Source organism: Malaya genurostris, chromosome 2 (assembly GCF_030247185.1).
Source record: "Malaya genurostris strain Urasoe2022 chromosome 2, Malgen_1.1, whole genome shotgun sequence".
NCBI classification, from domain to species: domain Eukaryota; kingdom Metazoa; phylum Arthropoda; class Insecta; order Diptera; family Culicidae; genus Malaya; species Malaya genurostris.
Window position 1 is genome coordinate 83282967 of NC_080571.1, and position 21803 is coordinate 83304769.

The window sequence follows — 21803 nt, forward strand, 5'->3', positions numbered from 1 at the left end:
TATTTTAAAGAATACCGCAGTACTATATATGATAGTATGATTGATATGAGAGAGGCATCATTACACCACTAGGTGGAATAAAACAGATTTTTTTTGTATATGAAATTCAAGCTAAACAGGGTATTATTTTTAAATCAGTTACATAAAACCTACGCGAAGCATGCAATTTCGATGCAAATATGATTCGATGTTTCTGGTAAAATTATTTCAGGAGTTATGTATGGAATCATAATACCTTTTATTTGATTTCATTTCACCTAAGTTTGTAAAAATCAGACAAGCCGTCGCTGAGAAAAGTTAATTCGTTCCATTTTAGAGTTTGCGATTACTATTACCGGTACTTCCGGAACCGAAAGCCTATGGGACTGGTATGGCCGAAATGGATACGTTTGGCCGTCAACTGACAAGGCCTTTCCATGGGAACTGGTTTGAGTCCCCAGCAACCCAATTTTTCCGTGTTTTGCATCCTTGCTGCTTGAAATGTTCGACACTCTGTATCCTGTAAATCCGGACCCGGCAGTCGGATCTAGATGAAATTTAGAAGTTTTGTTTTGGAATCATAAGACCATCAATTTGAATTGTAGTTAATAAAAATCGGCAACGCCATCTCTTTAAAAAATGAGTAAGTAATTTGGAATCGGAATTTTTACTATAAACATCCTGTAATTCCGGAACCAGAAGTCGGATCCCGATAAAATTCAGGAGTTTTCTATGAGACTACAACACCTTTCATTTGAGTATAATTTTGTGAAAATCGGTTCAGCCATCTCCGAGAAAAGTTAGTACACATATTTTCTTTTTGTTTGCATTTTACTCCATAGCTACGGAACCGGAAGTCAGATCCAAACGAAATTCAGGAAGTTTGCATCCAACTGCAATACTTTTTATTTGAATCTAAGTGTGTGAAAATCGATTCAGCCATTTCCGTGAAAAGTTGTTACATAAAGTAAGAACAAGGGAACCAGTGATCAAGTGAACAAATCAGACGCGGCAACTATGGGGGGCAACGCACTTTTTTATTTGAGGGGGGGGGGGGCAATATTTTGGCAACTGGAATAATTATTAGAAAATTTGCTAGGAATATCTTATGATATAAAACTTTTTTCTGTTATCCCCGTAGTTCGTCTCCGAAATCCTTTACATTTCTTAACTAAGTTACTAAAAATTTTGAACGAATTTACTATAATGTGAAATGTGCTATACTGTACCACTTTCGAATATTGGTTATTACTGGAATAGTAGGGAAAATGTTTGTGATTTTTACTCGGTTGCTTTTTATTTGCTCTAACCTCTTCCTTTATAAAAATGCTTTATATATTGAAAAGTTTAATGATTTGTAGTAATAATTTTTTGTGCCCCACCCCCCCCCCCCCTCCCCCCCATATTTATCATCGAACTTGCCGCCCCTGGAACAAATAAACAAGAGAACAAGTAAACAAATGATCGGTATGGAAACATAATACCAGAGCATAAAATAATTTCAGCAAGAAAGGGTTCATCGGTCACCGTCACCAATGAAATTAGCTGAGAAATACAGAGCTAGACTAATTCAGACTGTTTAATCCTTCAGGGTTTTCCGTTTCAGCTTCTGAGACAATTGACAGCAATCGAGTCCAAGAATTTTCTTTAACGATTTGATTTGATGTCGTGTTAGTTGAATTGAGAAATTTGTGCCTTTTTCTGATCACGACCGAAAACCCATCGATCAACTTCAGCTTTAAAGAGGATTTTTTGGCGAACGATGACTGTTTGAGTAATAATTTGAACACCATGCAAAATAAAAAAAAAAACAGAAATTTGTTTTTTTTTATGAGAGACTTCCACTTTATCCGGCATCCTCTTTATAATGAATGTTGACAGATGGTTTATTGGTCGTTATCAGAGAAAACACGTGTTTTTTCCACGAAACACCCAATGCGAGAAACTACTATTTTAATATTTAATTTTTGTGATTTATGGTTTTCCGGTGCGATTTCTAACTACAACCCTACACGGAATAGCCGAACATGCTATTACAACTGAAATTGTAGATATATTCTGTAATTGTTAGGTGATCTAAGTTTACTAGCTTACTGATTATACGAAAAATCAACAGACAAGACAATACAATATTTTGACAATTTAAATATTTCAAATTTTTGAGCAACACGAATATGTTGTCAAGGGTGTATTTAAGCGAAAAAGTATAGTTATTTGGGAAAAGTACCGAAATTGATTGAAATCCCGTGTTGGCGGTTCAATGCATAGGACGCTGGTCTTACAAGCCAGTTGTCGTATGTTCGAGCCCCTACCTGGAAGGATTCTTAGTGTCAGTAGGATCCATATTACTAGCCATGCAATGATTCTGTACACTAAGAATCGGCTGCGAAGTCTGTTGAAACAGAAAGGCCAAATTCCACAAAAGGAATGTAATGCCAAGACTTTGCTTATACCGAAATTGATAATATATTCTTGGGTTGAGTGAAAATGTAGGAAACGGTTTTGAATGTTTTGTATTATTTTTAGATAAAAATAGCAATTCGTTTGCGCTTTCGTCTAATTCCAGCTAATTACAAGCAAGTAATGTCTCTCAACACCAGGTTGCAAAATTTGTAGATTTTGTATTCAGCAGTCTGTTACTATGGGATTCTGTTGTATGTGCGGATTATGCTGCATACGGAATAGGAATATGTATTTTATGTATTTTATTGATCATGGGTTAGAACAATTCACGGTATATCTGTACAAAACACGAAACGTTCTGGTGACTATTTTACCCCATTTCTCTATTTCATGATTTCTTATTGTAAAACGTCCTTAAATCTCGGTGTAACTTATTGGAAGCTTACTAAATCTAGATTATCTTATCGAAAAAAGTCTGTAGAATCGAATGCCAGAACTTATACTGGCCGCACGAAACGTTTTGGTGGCTATTTTACCCCAATTCCTCCAATATGTGAAATTTTCATCTAAATCACCCTTAAGTCTCAAGCGAACCACGTTGAAAGCATACGAAAACTATCTTATATTATGTAAAAAAAAGTCTGGAGAATCGAATGGAAGAACCTACACTGGTCGCACGAATCGTTCTGGTGATTATTTTACCTCATTTCCTTCATTTTATGGTATTTTATTGTAAATCGGTCTTAAATCATGGTAAAACTCATTGGAAGTTTACTAAATCCAGGTTATTTTATAGAAAAAAATGCTGTAGAACCAAATGGAAGAACCTACACTGGCCGCACGAAACGTTCTGGTGACTATTTTACTCCATTTCTCCATTTCAAGATATCTTATTGTAAGTTGTCCTTAAATCTCGGTAAAATAGTCATCAAAACGTTTCGTGCGGCCAGTGTAGGTTCTTCCATTCGGTTCTACAAACTTTTTTACATCAAATCAAGCTATTTCAGTAGACCGCACTCGATTGCTTTTCAAGTTACAGAACAAATACTACAGAAAACCCTAGATCTGCTGGGCATTTGGGGTAAAACGAGCAGGATGGCGATTCGTGCGATAATTAAAAACCATTCCATTGAATTTCTTGGATTTTTTTTACATAAGAAGCACTCGTGTTTGTTTTCTTTTTTCCATGGTTCCCGATTTCTTTGCGGGTTTCCTAGGTTTTTTTTCCACTGGAACAATTCCAGGAATGAGTAGACGAAAAAGTGACAAATCAGAATCGACCTTCTCCCATTTGGATGAAACTTTTCACATGGCTTCAGTATGGCAAACCATGCCTTTTGAAAAATGAAGAAGTTACAGCTAAAACAGTTTACGGGTCTCGTTGTAATTCGGAAACCGTTCATCGTACAAAAGTGGCGTCCAGGAAGAAATTGTAGGGAATCAAAGGGCTCTCTAAAAAAAATATACACTGAAAAAAAATTTGATTTTTTTCTCAATAATTTCAAAATGAACCAAAAAAATCAAATTAAAAAAAAATCAGGCTTTGATTTTTTTTGATAATTTTTATTTTAAATCTCTTATTAAAACCTACAGATTGATGGCTAACTCATCCGTGACTTTTGAAAAATGAAGAAGTTACAGCTCAAACAATTTACAGATATATTCGAAATTTCAAGTTCTCGTTGAAAGATAATCATTTAAACAGTAGAATTTAATTCTACAGGTTAAAGGCAATAAATTCGTTCATGATATACTTTCTTTTAAAAGTAGCTGTTCTTGAGATACTTGGATATTTAACTATAACACCATTTTTATATTTCCATCAATTGTTTATTTGCTTGCTATATCTACAATTATTACATGTACATGAATAATTCTTAATTACATTTAAGGTTTTATTTATGTCTGACGGAGCTGCCTCGCAGTACAAAAACAGAAAAAAATTTGCAAGTCTCTGTAAATTTGAATCAATGTATAACATTGATGCTGGGTGCATGCAACATCTCACGGTAAAGGACCATGACCATGGCACGACGTGAAAGCTTGGCTAAACTACATGAGCACCCAATCACAACTGCAAAACAATCATATGAATGGGCAGAACAGAGACGTCGAGATGCATCAGTTCCGATTTCAGAAACCACAATCGTCACAAGACTGTATTCGAATGACGATGCACGTAGTACAACACAATTTTCAAAAACTTAAAACCTTAAATATAATTAAGAATTATTCATGTACACGTAATAATTGTAGATATAGCAGGCAAATAAACAATTGATGGAAATATAAAAAATGGTGTTATAATAAAATATCCAAGTATCTCAAGAACAGCTACTTTTAGAAGAAAGGAATTTTCACTTGTACGCTCTACACAGCTCTTTTGAAACATTTGTTCACGATTGGATACGGTTTGTCATGACGTCACAAACGAACAAGCATTCATCCTTGACAGTTCAGCGGTACTGTTTTCAAACAAGCTTAAACAAAAATCGAAGAACACATCTCAAACAATCATATTTACACTTTGCAACTAGTGACTTTCATTTAATAAATCTCACAAACAAACCGTATCCAATCGTGAACAAATATCTATTTAGGCGATACGGACCGTAAATGGTCTCATTCAATTTGTCAACAGATAAACCAAAAAATTTCTGTTTACAAACAGTACTGCTGGACTGTCAAAATGTGTTCATCCGATTGAGGTTAGCAGTGACGGTACAAAACCTAATACAGTTGACAGTAGTTGAGCAAAGTAAATGAATTAGAGCAATGCCCCTGAAATAACATTTAAACATGTTCATATTGGCATTGAATATTTATTTTCCTAACCAAATGATGGCAGTAGATTTAGTAAGTTCTCTGAGCATTTTTAAATTAAGGTACGAAAGAGAGCCTAGCGAAAACCAAACGCACGCTTTGTTAATTTGTTTGCGGCAGCATTTCAAATTGTCAAAAGCCTTTCCTGCCCTTTCCCCCTTTTGTAGCCCTGGAGTCCAAAGCGCCGTTTTCACACAATATCAAATTCAATTTAGCTCAATTGGTAACTGTACGCTATTGAGTTAAGTGTAGTTAAGTGTGCACACAAGATGAAGCGTGGCTCATGTTGACGCTGCTGGACAATTTATTATCATGATGAGTTAGCGTTTAAAATGGAATCGAGATGCTGGGGGGCAATGTATGTGATACATAATCAATCAGTGGAATTTCTGTCCCGTCACGATGACAGAGTCTGTGTGCAAGTAATTGATTATTGAAAAAAGATTTGTTTTTGTAATTTCCGGTTATCTTTACTGTGTATATTGTATTGTACTATTTAAATAGTTTTTACATCTAAATAATTTAGAGTCTTTAAACGAATAATATACATGCGTTAAGTGCCTAACTAAAGTTAATGTTTCGAAATTAGGACATTTTGGTAGAATAGTTCTTAAGCAGATTGTAAAATTCAAACGCAGGAATATTTCGAGTTTTTCAAACGATACTTTTCTCTGCTTTTATCGTTGAAACAAAACTGAGCATCAATTTAAAGACTATAGATTCTTAAAGGAAATTGAGTTTTTGATCATCGAAAAATGTAAAATTTATACACAATTCCACTGAAATTCGGTGATAAAAACGTGTAGTAATGGGTGTGTTTTTTTTGCTATCGTAAAAAGACTCTCATAAGGACACTTTTTGTACTACTAAACACGGCAGTTGCTGCTTGCATCACTTTATCCTCACTCTCTCACCGTTTCATCAAATTTCTGTTTGGCAATTTGAACCAGTCTTTCGGATTCTGCTGGTCCAGTCGCCAGGACCATTTCCTTGAAGACACCCACCGGCATCTGCAGTAGATCGTGCGGTAATCCGAACTCTATTGCTTCACCCGCATCCATCACCAGCACCCGGTCGGAGTCCATAATCGTATTCAAGCGATGGGCGATGGTGAGCACCGTGCAGTCTGCGAATTCGGCACGGATTGTTTCCTGTATAAGTCGATCGGTACTGAAAAGTAAAAACAATTCGTTAGTGTATATATTTATCATTTGGTTCGAAAACATTTTCGTGTTTACTTTGGGTCCACGTTGGCAGTAGCTTCATCTAACACCAGCACCCGGTTATTCCGAAGAATGGCACGTGCCAAACAAATTAGCTGCCTTTGGCCAACACTAAAATTAGATCCACCGGCCGCAACGGCTATTTGCAGACCATGGGGACCGCTGGCAATGTCCTTCAGTTCGACTTGTTCCAATGCGTTCCATAAATCAGCATCCGGGAAATCTTCGAATGGATCTAAATTTCTTCGTAGCGTTCCAGAAAACAACACCGGGTCTTGAGGAATAATTGCGATCTTGGATCGTAGATTTTCCAGAGTGATATCGGCGGTATTGACACTGTCAATCAGAATGTCGCCTTCGATCTGTGCCAGCCGAAATAGTGCACCAATCAGAGACGATTTGCCGGCACCGGTTCGGCCAACAATTCCGATCTTTTCTTTTGGATTTATTTCAAAGTTCAAATTTTTCAATACCGGGTCAGCGCCCTCAAAGTATCGATAGGAAACATTTTTAAACTGAATTCGTCCCTTTTCAGGCCAATTGTTACTCAACGCTTTCGGCTGTTCCGGTTGCTTCTCCGGTTGCAAGTCACGATACTCCAGTAACCGTTCGACAGACATCATGAAATTCGCCACCTCAGCACTCTGTCGAATGCCCCATTGCATCATACCGGTCAGTGCCATCGACTGTGTGATGGCCAACCCAACTTGATCTCCCAGCAGGCCAGTCTCCAGCAAGAGAAAACTGAACACCACAATAAATACAAATACAAAACACAGCAAATCCAGGGCGAATCCGAACGCCGTGGAACTGGTGATGAACATGTAGAACGAGGAAGTGTGAATATCCTGATGAGCATCGAATTCCCGGATCAGCTCAGTCTGTGCTTCGAAGGCACGAATGGTTGGCAGGCCGGCCAACGAGGCAGCTAAGTGTGAGAATACCGGTGAACGAGCTGTTGAAGGAGAGGGAAACAAGTTTACCGATTAGAATTCGATGTTATGTTTGATTGATTGACTCACTTATTCCCTCCAATCGTTTGATGTTTTTGGATGTCTTCAAATAGACCCGTCGTAGATAGATAAAAATGACCGCAAGAAACGCTAAGGGAACCAGAAGCATAGGATTCACGATCACTGTCACCAGAATGGTGCCGATCATACTGAGAATGATTTGCGACGCATCGAGGATGGCTTTCGGTAACAGTTCATCAACTGAACCCATGTCCTTGGAGAACCGATTCAGAATACGCCCAGACGTGTTGGTATCGTAAAATCGCATCGGAGTCGAGACACAACCCTTGAACATACTGTCGTGTAGATTCTGGGACGCTCGAACGGATGTCTTGTAGAAACTGATTGATCTGAGACGTTTTGAAGGACAGGAATTAGATGCTAGAATAAGTCTTGTGTTCGGATGATTTCTATTTTTACCTGAAGATTGCCAACAGGAATATACTCGTTACCAAGGCTCCATGAATTGCCATGCATGCCTCTGTACTTAACAATGATCCTCCATCTGCAACGGGAGGAACATCCTCGGGGCTAGATGAATTAGTTCGTTCAATTGTGGTTCCGTAGTCCCGTTGAAATATTCGTTGTTCCTCTTGAGATGTCCTGTAAAGAAAAAAAATCTGCGTTAAAATTGTTCTACATCCTTCAACAACTCGCATTTATTACCAAAACGAGACCCACAAATCTGCTCCGCTGGCGGCCACCTGAGTAGCTATGAACAACGTAAACAGTCCAAATAGTATCACAGGATTCGCTCCACTGCGAATATAATTCATCAGAACCGATCCTTGAACCGTTCCCTTCGAACTAAGCTCCATATTTTCATTTACGTTTGGAGATTTTGATTTCTCTTCGTCGCTGATTTTATTCTTTGATTCTTCATCATCAGAGAGATCGTTGACGGAATGAAGCGAGGATGTAAACGATTTCGAGGAAGCTCTTGAACCCCGCCGTTTATTCGAAGTCATAACTGAACTCTCACCATCGCCTATTTCCTCCTCCATTTTTTCCATCAACTCAACAAAGTCGACTCCGTTTTGCGATAGATCATGTGGAGTACCTTGCATCGTTATTTTACCCTAGAAGAGACATGTGGGATAAACCATGAGACAAAAACGTCAACGCAACTCACCTCATTCATCACGATGACCCAATCAGCTGCCTTCAGGAAGTGCACTTGATGCGTAACTAGAATTCGAGTAGCTTTAACTTTACCTAACCGTCCACGGGGCCCAATACAGATATCGAACAAGTGCCGACCGACGTGAGCATCCACGGCACTAAGCGGATCATCCATCAGAAATATATCGGCTCGGCGATAAACTGCACGGGCTAAACTGATTCTAGCTTTCTGCCCCCCGGACAGGGCAGCTCCTCGTTCGCCGATGATCGTTTTGTCTCCATCGGGAAGTTGCTCGAAATCTCGTACCAGAGCACATGCATTCACCACCGACTCGTAGCGCTCCTTTTCCATCGGATGTCCGAACAGAATGTTCTGCCGAACCGTCCCAGCGAACACCCACGGTTCCTGGCTGACGTAAACACATTTCCCATTGGTAACGATTGATCCCGATTCCAGCAGAAGCTCTTTCAGAATTGCTTGCAGTAAAGAGGACTTCCCGGCACCCACCGGTCCGATGACGCCAATTAGTATTCCTTTTCGGAAGTCGACATTGATATTCGAGAGTGTGGCCGTTTTCCACGATTCGTCATCTTCGTCAATGTGGTTTGCCGCATTCGCCTTTTTGCCATTCAATGCAGATCCATTTTTGGCATCAGACTTCGTAACCGGCCCATTTTGCCGTTTCACTGCACCCCATAGAGCTGTAACATTTCGCATTGAGATTGCAACGTTCGGGGGTAGTTGAGTTTCCGATTCAATCAATTTTACTTTTTCCGAACTGTCTCCGTTCAGGCCGAACTCCTCGTGGTAGTTCTGTTTCCAATTCTGAAGCATTTGATCTTTTTCTTCATATTCTAAAAAGCGCTGCAGTCTTTTCATTGCGACCAGTGCCTCAGCAATTTCCGCAATACCTCGCACGAACATAGCGGACATGGTATTGGCAAGGATGCTGAAATATGTTGCCACCACAAACACTTTGGCGGCCGTCATATCGTTTCCAAGCAGCGCCATAGCCATCATTGTACAGAACAAAGCGGTCCTGGTTGTGAACAGTAAAAACGTCATATAGAGAGCTCTAACGTAGGAACTCTTTCTGATGATTTTTAGTTCCATTCTCCGAGCCATCTGGATAATCTTAGCGAACGGCTTCTCCCAAGCGTACATCTTTATGACCTGTATTCCGGTAATAATCTCGTCCATCAGTCGAATTCTTTCATCCGTTCGCAGTGCCGTCTGGAAGCGGAACCGCGAAGTCAGCTTTCCGGTGTAGGATTGAATGGGCGTCACGATAAATATCACAATCATTCCGATCAAGCCGGCCAGGCCAATCTCCAGGTACAAAAGAACCCCAATAATAATGGTCAGCAACGGAGCCGACCACATCGAGTGGAGAAACACGGACACAATATCGAACCGGTTGACGTCGTTGGACAGCAGATTGACGACCTTACCGGGAGCGGTGTCACCCAGTGCCGTACGTGACAGCCGCAAGGCTTTTCGGTAGATCACGCTACACATCGCGACCCGTACCTTCATGCCATTCTGGAAGCAACCGAGGATATACTGGTTGATTGTGATTGCGCTGACAATGTTCAGAATCACGATTGCACCAGCGTAATATAAAGCATTTTCGTATGTCACATCGCTATCCTTCCTGTGGAGTGGAGTTGGGAGAATTTGGTAAACAATGGCATCGTCTTTTCTTTTTTTTCATTTAACGACATACCTAAAATATTGCAGTAGTAATCCAAGGAAAATAGGTTGCGACAGCCGGACTACGATGTCGTTGAAAAATACGATGAACCCCAGGACGCTGTACTCCCACCAGAAAGTGTGGAAGATGGCCTTGATGAGACTCGGTCGGCCAGGGCTGTTCGTTTGGGCATACCATTTTCTGCGAATTGAAGAATTAAATTAAACGATTAGTGACTAGCTTTATCATACAGACTATAATTGTTGTGCAAAGTTCTAATACATCGTAAATTTACTGAGAATTTTGGTGTATAAAAAGCAAAAGGCTACATGCCAAAACTGCTACCGATTCTCACTCTATGGGCAGCGAAAACGTGTGCCGCTTAAAATCCGCATACACAAAATTCATTCTCAAAAATTATAGTTTTTATCTGATTACCAATAAAATTTTCTCAACACTTGAAAAGACAATCGCCCTTATTCTGAATAACGTCGTATCGTTTTTCGCTCGTATTTCATTTGTATTCCCCATAACGCTAGCAAAATCAAAGGTAGCTATGATTCAATCGAACCACATTCGATCGAAAAATCAATACGTCGTTATTCAGAATAAGGGCGAATAATAGTTAATTTTGGAATTATTCATATATTTTATTACACCTTGATATTCGAATAATCTCACTAGGTTTTCTCGGAGATGGCTGAACCGATTTTGACAAACTTAGATTCAGATTTTGACAAACTTCAGATTCAGATGAAAGGTCTCGTGGTCCCATACGGAATTCCTGAATTTCATCTAGATCCGACTTCCGGTTCCGGAGTTATAGGGTAAAGTGTGTTCAATATTGTACACCGTCACTTAAACCGGCGAAACAAAAAACGTAAAAAATTTCTAAACTGGTCTCAAAACTACACAAATCGATAGTCATTATCAGTAGGCAACTACACCAACCGATTCCGGCTATCCTGGTTCCCGGTATCCGGTTCCTGAAGTACCGGAAATAGTGGTCATATCTACCAAAATAGATTTCACTCACTTTTCTCAGCGATGGTTTAACCGATTTTCACAAACTTAGATTCAAATGAAATGTCCTCCGGTCTAATACGGAATTCCTGAATTTCATACGGATCCGACTTCCGGTTCCGGAGTTATAGGGTAAAGTGTGTTCAATATTGTACACCGCCACTTAAACCGGCGGAACAAAAACCGTAAAAAATGTTATAAACTGGACTCTAAACCGTTATTCCCAACCTTATAGTCAATTGAAGGGTCTTATGGGCCTACCAAAACTTACTGCATATTTTCGGATGCAACAAACATTTTAATCGTCATTTAGAGTGCATACTAGTAGAGTTTGTATGTCATGTTAGTTGGTGGCCGTACGAACCGACTTTAATTATACCGGTTCTTGGGTTCCGGTGCCGAAAGTGCATATAATAGTGAACCCACTTCTTTTTCTTAAGGATGACCTACGCAATCGAAGCACTGTTTTATTCTGTATGTTATGCATAAACAATCTCTTGGTTTCTTTCAAAAATCGAAGAGAAAAATTTTGAATAGAATACCACAATATTATATGTACTTGAGAAAGACTTACACCACTAGGTGGATTAAAACAGGTTTTTATAAACATTTATAAATAAAAAATAGGTATAGGATTCGTACAAACTTCAGAAAAAAAAATTGAGGGCCGAGTGTCATATACCAATCGATTCAGCTCGACAAACTAAGCAAATGTCCGTGTGTGTATGTGTGTGTCTGTATGTGTGTTGTCAACAATAAGGTCGAGGTCTCAGATATGACCGATTTTGATCAAACAAGTCGCAAATGAAAGGTCACCCCGTTACCCTGAACGCTATTGGATGGATTTGAGATCGGATGTTTATTTTTTTAGTTATACGAAGTTTTATGTCAAAATTTTCAGTTTTTTGACAATATCTGTCACAACCTTGAAAGCAAAATGTGTTTCTAAACTTCGATTCCGCACGTTGATTGCTATGCAACAAGTTTTAGATTGTTAAATCCATTTTTAACGGAGATATTTTTGATCTTCCCTTATTCCAGTAGTAGGAGTTTTACCCGCTTGATGATAAAGCTTCAATACTGTGTTATGCAATTGTTTCTTAGCACCTAAAAGACTATGTACATCACCATTTTTCATGACGTTTCGTTTTTTAGCACGGTTCGTTTTTGGCAACATAATCGTTCGAACATGACATGTGTATTAGAAAAATGACAGTATTCTCAAATTCAAAACAATTTAATTTATTTATTTTATTTAAAAGATATTTCGATTCAGGACTATTTGCGTACAAGCTTTACGTGACCGAATTAACCGATTTTTTTAAATTGCAATTAGTTGCTGTAGATGCGCCTTGTTGTACATTGGTTGCAGTTGCTGGTTGGTTTGATAGTGAAACAGGAGGACTGCGCTGACTAGATTTCGTTGTTGAACGGTAGACCTTGTCTTTAGTTTAAGATGTCCTTTTCGCAGTTTCAGTGCAAGGTTTACCGTAGTACCGCAGGTTGTTCACAAAACTGACATGTAACCAGCTGATTTTCATAGGTAATGAGCGTTTTACACGGATGTGTCCCAGCTTGACCACAAATGATGTAAGATGGAATTGCCTTACGTAGTTGCATACGTACCTCTCGTACGCCATTCCGGATGCCGGGGAAAATATTCCGCCATACTTCTCTTTCGATGGAAAGAACTTCACCGAACTGCGACATGATTTCCCGAACGCACTGATCGCTGGTCTGCGGGGGAAGGTCATGCACGCGTACTTGTATGGCATTGTCCACCATGTGCACAGGAATTTTGTATTTAATGTTGTCACATTCAACGCTGTGCACCTCGTTGTTAACCGAAGCGAATGCAATTGCATCGCTTTCAAGTTTAAAGATAATGTACACACAGTTAGACGCCTTGTTGAATTGAATCTCACTTACATTAGTAGCGTTTATATAATTATATATAATTATAATAAGTTCGAATTTTTTGCATGATAAAAAGTATCATTCGAACAACATTTTGTAATTTTTTCGTGGAAAAATATTGAGAAATAAGTCGGTGAAGAGGTATTTTTGAGAACGCTTCTTAAAAATCATGATTTGCGGTGTCCACTGTATCTCAGCGCAGACTGGTAAAAAGTCAACAAATCAAAGCAGCATATATAGAGTAACAGTTCGGCTGAAAAGTTCGTATCGTTTAATAGAAACACACATTTTTTTGCCAAAATTCGTTTTTATTATTCAACATAATTGCCATCATAGGCGATACAGCGATTATAGCGATCTTCCAACTTTTCGATACCATTTTTGTAGTACGATTTGTCCTTTGCCTCAAAATAGGCCTCAGTTCAGCGATTATCTCTTCATTGCTTCTAAATTTTTTACCAGCGAGCATTCTCTTGAGGTCTGAGAACAAGAAAAAGTCACTGGGGGCCAAATCTGGAGAATACGGTGGATGAGGGAGCAATTCGAAGCCCAATTCGTTCAATTTCAGCATGGTTTTCATCGACTTGTGACACGGTGCATTGTCTTGATGAAACAAAACTTTTTTCTTCTTCAAATGAGGCCGTTTTTTTTAATTTTCGTCCTTCAAACGCTCTAATAACGCTATATAATAGTCACTGTTGATGGTTTTTCCCTTTTCAAGGTAGTCGATGAAAATTATACCATGCGAATCCCAAAATATAGACGCCATAACCTTACCGACCGATTGTTGTGTCTTTCCACGCTTTGGGTTCGGTTCATCGCGTGCAGTCCACTCAGCTGACTGTCGATTGGACTCCGGAGTGAAGTGATGGAGCCATGTTTCGTCCATTGCTATATATCGACGAAAAAAATCGGTTTTATTTCGATATAACAGCTCCAAACACTGCTCAGAATTATCAATTTGTTGTTGTTTTTGATCGATTGTGAGCTCACGCGGCACCCATTTTGCATAAAGCTTTCTCATATCCAAATATTCGTGAATAATATGTCCAACACGTTCCTTTGATATCTTTAGGGTGTCAGCTATCTCGATCAACTTCACTTTACGGTCATTGAAAATCATTTTGTGGATTTTTTTCACGTTTTCATCGGTAACAGCCTCTTTTGGACGTCCACTGCGTTCATCGTCTTCGGTGCTCATATGACCAGTACGAAATTTTGCAAACCACTTACGAATTGTTGCTTCGCCCGGTGCAGAGTCTGGATAACACTCATCAAGCCATTTTTGGTATCGGCGGCACTTTTTTTCATCAAAAAGTAGTGTTTCATCAACACACAAAATTCCTTTTTTTCCATTTTTTTCACAATAACAAAAGTAGCTTCACTCAAAATGCAATATCTCACAAACTAATAATCAGATAGCTGTCAAATTTATACACGTATCTTTTGAAGGTTGGTACTAACTGAAAATGGTATGGATTTAATTCTAGTGGCGCCCTCTCATAGAAACGATACGAACTTTTCAGCCGATCTGTTAAAAGTTTTTCTATACCCCAACGTTTCTGTTTGATTTTTTTTTAATGTTTTGAATTTTTGGTGGTTGTTCAAAGTGAAAACTACGATTTTTCAGGAAAAAATTCGCCTTTTTGTAGCTGTAAAACCTCCCCAAAGTAACAAACAAGGAAAAGGAAAACGTTGGGGTCTGGTTTTTTATATGTAGAAAGTGTGTGCAAAATTTGAAAAAAATTGGTTCAGTAGTTTTCGAATGACGATGGACACGGACTTTCAAAACCTGCTTACGAGAAAAACGCGTTCAAAGTTTGTTGTCTATAAAATCAATGGAAACTATTTATTACTCAAGGGAGGCCTTAGGGTCTAACATTTTCACAAAATCATATTTTTTTTGTATTCTTTTATAATGAAACATTTCAAGAATGTTTTGTCAAGTTTTTAAGTCGATCGAAGCAGAAATCTTGGACCTGTGTGCCGAGCTCTTATTGCTTCGCAGTATGAGATAAGCAAAGATAAAGGCCCATAACTTGCCGAGTTTTTCTCCGATAGGCTTGAAAATTTCACAGAAGATTCTTGTAATGTTTTATTATGAGAAAATACAAAGAAAATAATAAATGATTTTTCAAAAGTGTTAGACCCTACTCCCCTCTTAAGTAAGATTTCAATTTCATTTGCTGCTGGTCTAACTTTGCAACGCTTGCAATACATACAAATTGAATTTGGTCTTGTAGGCCAAGTTCCAGGCTTTGCTAAATCGTGTTTGACCATTCCGTACACTCCATTGTTCACAGCACTGTATTGTCTTTGTTTCTGTTGTTTCGACCGTTAACGATTTTCGACTGTGTCGGGTGAGATGCGAGCGCGAACTGTAAACAATTTCATATTTATATTAATTGATACTGCTTGCAGTAATAATTGCTGGAAGAACACAACTTCATACACCCTTATACCATTCGAAGAAGTTCGTCGGGGTCAGAAAATTTGTGTGTGAAACATAATTTCATAAATATTTCTCGGATATAGCTTAACTGATTTCTACCTGCTTAGACACATATGAACAGTCCTATGCGTCCATATAAGGTTTCCGAATTTTATTTGAATCTGACTTCTGGTTTCGGAACTACAGGATGATATATGTAATGAAATTAAAATAATGCCACTCATTTTGCTCGTAGATTGTTGAACCGATTTTGTCCACATTCAAATGAAAGGTCGTAAAGTCTCATAAAAACTGTTTGTTTTTTAATCAGATTAGACTTCCGGTTCAGGAGATACAGGATGATAGATCCCATTCCATACAAAATAGGTGAATTTTATCCGATTCCGACTTCTAATTTTGAAATTACAGGGTGATAAGTTCTTAAAATTCAAACCGTCATAGAAGATGACGTTATCAAAAGCTTTAAAGTTGGGCTCAAAATTACAATTACAATTTATTTGTCATACTAATTCATGGACATACGAACTATTTCTGGTTATGCTGGTCTCTGAATACAGTTTCTGGAAGTACCATAAATAATGACAAAAACTTTAAAGAACTCAAACTTCCACATCTCATGGAATGCTTAATCGATTGTTACACGTTTAGATTGAAAGGATGTATTTAAAGGTTTCATACAATTTCTATCTTCGATTCGTCTTGCAGTTTCAAAGTTTTAATTACATTTCATATAAAACGACGGTCACGTTTTTGGACAATATCTATCACCATTGACCTTGAAAACAGAAACAGAGTTCCAGCAGTAGGAATTTTTTTGATTGGAAGCAAAGCGAAACACGATTTTTAATACTATTGCATGCAATTGTTTCAAAGCCCCAAAAAGACTTTCTTCATCATCCTTCGTATTGACACATTTGACATTTTAGCACGGTTCGTTTTGACAACATAATCGTTCGAATATGACATATAGTTTAGAAAGATGGCAGTATTTTCGTATTCGAAACAAATCCATAATTATATCGATTTAATCCGCTTACAGCAATAGCTGCTGGAAGAACATAACACCCATATACTATTCGAAATAGTTCGTCGAGGTCAGTATATTTCTTTTCGAAACAGTTCGCATATATGTGTGTGACTAATAATTTCAGTCAATTTTCGGTTCAATCGTTTTCTACAAACTAGAATTTCATTTGGGTCCGACCTCCGGTTCTGGAATTACAGGGTGATATGTAAGTGTGAAAAAAATGTCACTCACTTTTCTTGGAAATGGCTGAACCGATTTTCATAAACTTAGATTCAACTGGAAGGTCTTAAGATGCCATAATAATATTCAAATTTTCATTCGGATCAATTCCCTGATTCCGGAGGTATGGTGCTTAGTGTAAAAATGTCAATTTCAAGAATATTTTTTTCATACGCTACCTCTTTATATTGGCTAATGCAGGGGTAGGGTCTAAATGATGAAAAAAACATCATTTTTGCGATTTATTTAGAACTATCGTTAAACAAAATGAATTCAAACAACATTCCGTGATTTTTTCGTGGAAAATATTGAGAAATAAGCTGTAGAAGAAGTGATTTTGATAACGCTTCTTAAAAATCATGATATGCAGTGTCCTCTGTATCTCAGCGCAGATTATTTGATTTTTCTTAATTTTTTAGAATTTTTGGTAGAGTAAGGGCACCCTGTTTCATCTCATTTGTAAGGACTTTACCTTAAAAATCTGATTTAGTCACTAAAATAACTACGATTTTTTCATATTTCTGCTTAGTTCGCCTTGCTCCACATTGGGAATTGATTCACATTCCTTGGAAATTAAAAAAAATCAGCTAAAAACACTTCTGATATGTTCACTACTCTGCTCCTAATTTCATCTCAAAGGATTTGAATCCATCCTATCCTTGGTCCTTGATTCATCCCATGAATTAGCAATGGCGACAGCAATCAAAACCAAAATATTGAACTATGAAGTACGATTCAGACGGTCCGGCTTCTTCCGTCACCGTCACCGGAACGTCAACGTCCGTCACCGTCATTCTGATTCACACGATCCGGTTTCCTATCCGTGTCCGTCATGTCATTTTCTAACACGTTGAATTTGAAGAACTTAGTTTCGCACAATTTTATTCCACTAATACAAAATCTGGGAGCTTTTGAAGCCAATCGATCTGTTGTTTTCCTACCTTTTAATCGAATAAATAACTTTCAAAATTAACTAGAAAGAGGAAAAAACAATACAATCAGTTCCACTCAACAACGTAACGTATTTAGCAAATCTACTGATAAGTTTAATTACTTACATGTGGTATATTTCGTTTAAGAGTGGGATCTTGACACGGAATACATACATAACAAACGTCAGCTCAATACCGTAATCATATGAATCGTGCATGTGTGGGATAATCACAGCCCGTCAAATATTCTTTCGGAGAAATGTTGACGGAGCTTGCCGTTGACGGACGTTGACATTCCGGATCTCTGCTGGATCGTGTGAATGCGCAAAGGGAAAACTCATTTGACAAATTTTGACGGAGGCTGACGTTCCGGTGACGGTGACGGAAGAAGCCGGATCGTCGGAATCGTACATTACACTCTCAGGTTCAAAATGTCAGAATTTTCCTTAAAAAGGGCCTAATGCCAACTATGAGACAACATTTTTAGAAACAGTTTGGAATCATATCGACGTTTAAAATTTTTTGGATCGTTTTCGTTACCTTTCGTTTTAAGTTTAAAATTTTACTTTGCAGTTAATTTGGAGAACTTAAAAGAAAAACAAAAAAAGAATTGTTACTATTTAGGCATTAGCCCTTCGAAAAATAGAATGCAGAACCAGAGATGCCATTTATACAGATTTATCAGTATTGTATAGATTTTTGCGTTCGCATACTGATTTAAATCAGATTACAGATTTTATACAGATTTTCTAAATTTAATACAGATTTATAAAGGTTTATAAAAAGTGAGAAGTGAAAAGTTAGACTTTTCTCTCTGAGTATCTGTTAGTATTTGATTGCAGTACTTCTTTAAAAGTTTATTAATCTTTTGTGCAAATATTTGATGATGAACACTAATAAACATTTGTATTAAAACTTTAAACTTCTGAACTGATTCATTTTATTAGTGAAAACAAATATACCGGATACATATTTTCTATGAAAATATCTGGCATCTCTGTGCACAGTCGATGAAACACACACACTTAATAGTGTTATGGTGACGTATAGCGGAAAGAAACCAGTGCTACTAGATTTGACACAATGGTTATTTCATTAGTTAAATACACGCTCTTTCTGCTAATATTCGAAACCGAAACAGTTTTATTGAAATATAAATATCAACAATATAATTGAACTAATGTTACGAATACCAAAAACATACTTTTTGATGATCATTTGAAGAAAGAAATTTTTTTTGTAACATTATTAGAAAACTTGGCAACTTTGCGAAACCAAATGAAATGAAAACAAAGCGCAATCAAGTGAACTAAGTGAAAAACCTTCATCTCATATTTTTGAAGACTTTTATTGCTTGTCGGGTAATTTTTGAAGTTTTTAATCGTTAACTAAACAAGTGGCAAGTGAACATTACTAATTATGAAGTAATCCAACATTCAATAGTAGTGTAATCATGCGAAATAATGATCATATTTTGAGACGAATCGATTACTAGATATTCAGAAACATGACGAACTGTAAGTCTTGAAACGAAAATGTGTCCTTAATCAAAAAGTGAGTTTGTTTTAAATGAAAAAAAAACGATCACCGAAGAATTTAAAATCATTTCTTCCAGTGAGAAAGTGTGACAATAGCTTGAATACGCATTTTAACACATGGATCAATAAGTCCCGAGACAAACAATTGAAACAACTTTTTTTTGCAAATTTTTTTTTATTCATCAACATAATCAACATCAACATAACCTTTTAGGGTGATACAATGATTCCAACGTTTTTCCAATATTTCAATACCATGTTTATAAAAAAATTTATCTTTCGCTTCAAAACAAGCTTCAGTTTCAGCGATGACCTCCTCATTTGAGCCAAATCTTTTTCCCTGGAGCATTTTTTTAAGATCAGCAAAGAGCCAGTAGTCATTGGGGGCTAAATCTGGCGAGTATGGGGGTGGGGAAGCAGATCTAAGCCCAATTCGTTCAATTTCGCCATTGTTTTCATCGACTTGTGGCAGGGTGCATTGTCTTGATGAAAAAGGATTTTTTTTTCTCTGCATATGCGGTCGTTTTTTTGCGATTTCCTCCTTCAAACGCACCAGTAAGTCAATATAATAATCACTGTTGATCGATTTACCTTTTTCGAGGTAGTCAAAGAAAATCACGCCATACGTATCCCAAAAAACTGAAGCCAATACTTTGCCAGCTGACTGCTGCGTTTTCGGACGCTTCGGACTCAAATGACTGCCGCTTCGACTCTGGAGTGTAGTGATGTATCCATGTTTCGTCCATGGTCACGTAACGAGGCAAGAATTTTTTTTTTGCTGCGAGTAAATAGCGATAAACTGCTTTCTGAATCATCGACTCGTTGCTGTTTTTATTCCATCGAAAGCAATCGCGGCACCCACTTGGAAAAAACCTTTTTCATGCTCAATTTTTCATGAAGGATAGTAAATGCACTTCCATGTGATATCTGTGTCATCTCAGCAATCTCACGGAGCTTCACTTTACGATCTTTCATTAAAATTTTTGTCACTTCACTCACATTTTCCGGTGTAACGGCTTCCACAGGTCTACCCGAGCGTTCCGCGTCATTTGTGTCGGTACGACCACGTTTAAACTCGGTGAACCACCGACAAATCGTTGCTTTTGATGGACAAGAGTCCGGATAACATTTTTCATTCCATTGTTCCGCTTGCACGGTGTTTTTACCCATTAAAAAACAATGTTTTATCAAAACACGAAACTCGGTTTTTTCCATTTTTTAAACCAACTACAAAACGACTTTACTCCAATCTCGATAACTCAGCTGTTTCTGGTCGGATCGACTTAAAATGTTGACCCGTTTCAAGCAAAGGTTAGTACTCTAGAAAGACGTGGTTACTGGTTTATTACGAGCGCCATCTCTGCTTTAGTCTCGGGACTTATTGATCCATGTGTTAAAACATTCTACAGTTTGCTTCAGGTACGTTGTAAGATATTATTCATGTTAAAAGTAATGAGGTGAATGGAAGAGATGGAAATGGAAACTCAGATGAAATAGGGAGCCGTTACCCTAGTTGTATAAAGTCAAAACTACGATTTTCACGAAAAAATTCAACATTTTGCACTCGAAGTGTAACCAATTAAAAAGGCCATAAATTCAATTTGGATAATTACTTTTACTTAATTCAAAGTACAAAATGTGTAAAAATAATACAAAATTCAGAATCAATTCACTTTTGCTCGATATGACCACCTTTTGCCTTGACTTGATGACTTGAGAGAGCGAAGGAGTTGCTTCGTTTGGCCGAATGTGACTTGCAGGTATTTTGGCCCACTCGCGGACAATAACTTTTTTCAGCGCCTCGAGACTGGTGTATCTTTTAGTTCGGACTTTGCTCTCCAAAATGGCCCAAAGAGAATAATCCATTGGATTCGCATCTGGTGAATTCGAGAGCCATTGTGTGGACGTGATGAAGTTCGGAACGTTGTTTTTCAGCCATTCTTGGTTCACTCGAGCTTTGTAAGACGGTGCCGAGTCCTGCTGAAACGTCCATGGTCTGCCACCGAAATGTTTGTCTGCCCACGGCTTCAAAGCAACCTCCAGAATACTTTCCCGATAATATGTCGCATTTACCTTGACGCCAGGCTCGATGAAAACGATTGGAGAGCGTCCATCTGCGGTTACAGCGTCCCAAACAATCATCTGTTGCGGGTGCTGCCTCCTGGTGGCCAATCGATGACTCAAATTCTCGTATGAACGGTCGGTCAAGTAAACCCTATCGTTTTGAGAGTTTACGAATTGCTCAATTGGAAAAATTTTCTCGTCAGAAAATACAATGTTCGGAAATTGACCGCTTTCGGCCAAACGAAGCAACTCCTTCGCTCTCTCAAGTCATCAAGTCAAGGCAAAAGGTGGTCATATCGAGCAAAAGTGAATTGATTCTGAATTTTGTATTATTTTTACACATTTTGTACTTTGAATTAAGTAAAAGTAATTTT

At 38.0% G+C, this 21803-nt stretch overlaps 1 protein-coding gene across 2 annotated transcripts in view; it reads right to left on the bottom strand.

Annotated features, from left to right (window-relative positions):
- Positions 1-5662: 5662 nt before the first annotated feature.
- The window catches only part of LOC131427112 (ATP-binding cassette sub-family C member 4-like), a 33233-nt gene continuing 17092 nt past the window's right edge, over positions 5663-21803 (bottom strand). For both annotated transcript variants that reach the window (XM_058590036.1, XM_058590037.1), the window contains exons 3-9: positions 10291-10458; positions 8574-10218; positions 8108-8520; positions 7862-8044; positions 7451-7791; positions 6444-7383; positions 5663-6375 (exon numbers count right to left, since the gene is read on the bottom strand). In XM_058590036.1, coding sequence (XP_058446019.1) covers positions 6108-6375; positions 6444-7383; positions 7451-7791; positions 7862-8044; positions 8108-8520; positions 8574-10218; positions 10291-10458 — 3958 coding nt within the window. In that variant the 3' untranslated portion in view covers positions 5663-6107. The remainder of the gene's footprint in view (positions 6376-6443; positions 7384-7450; positions 7792-7861; positions 8045-8107; positions 8521-8573; positions 10219-10290; positions 10459-21803) is intronic.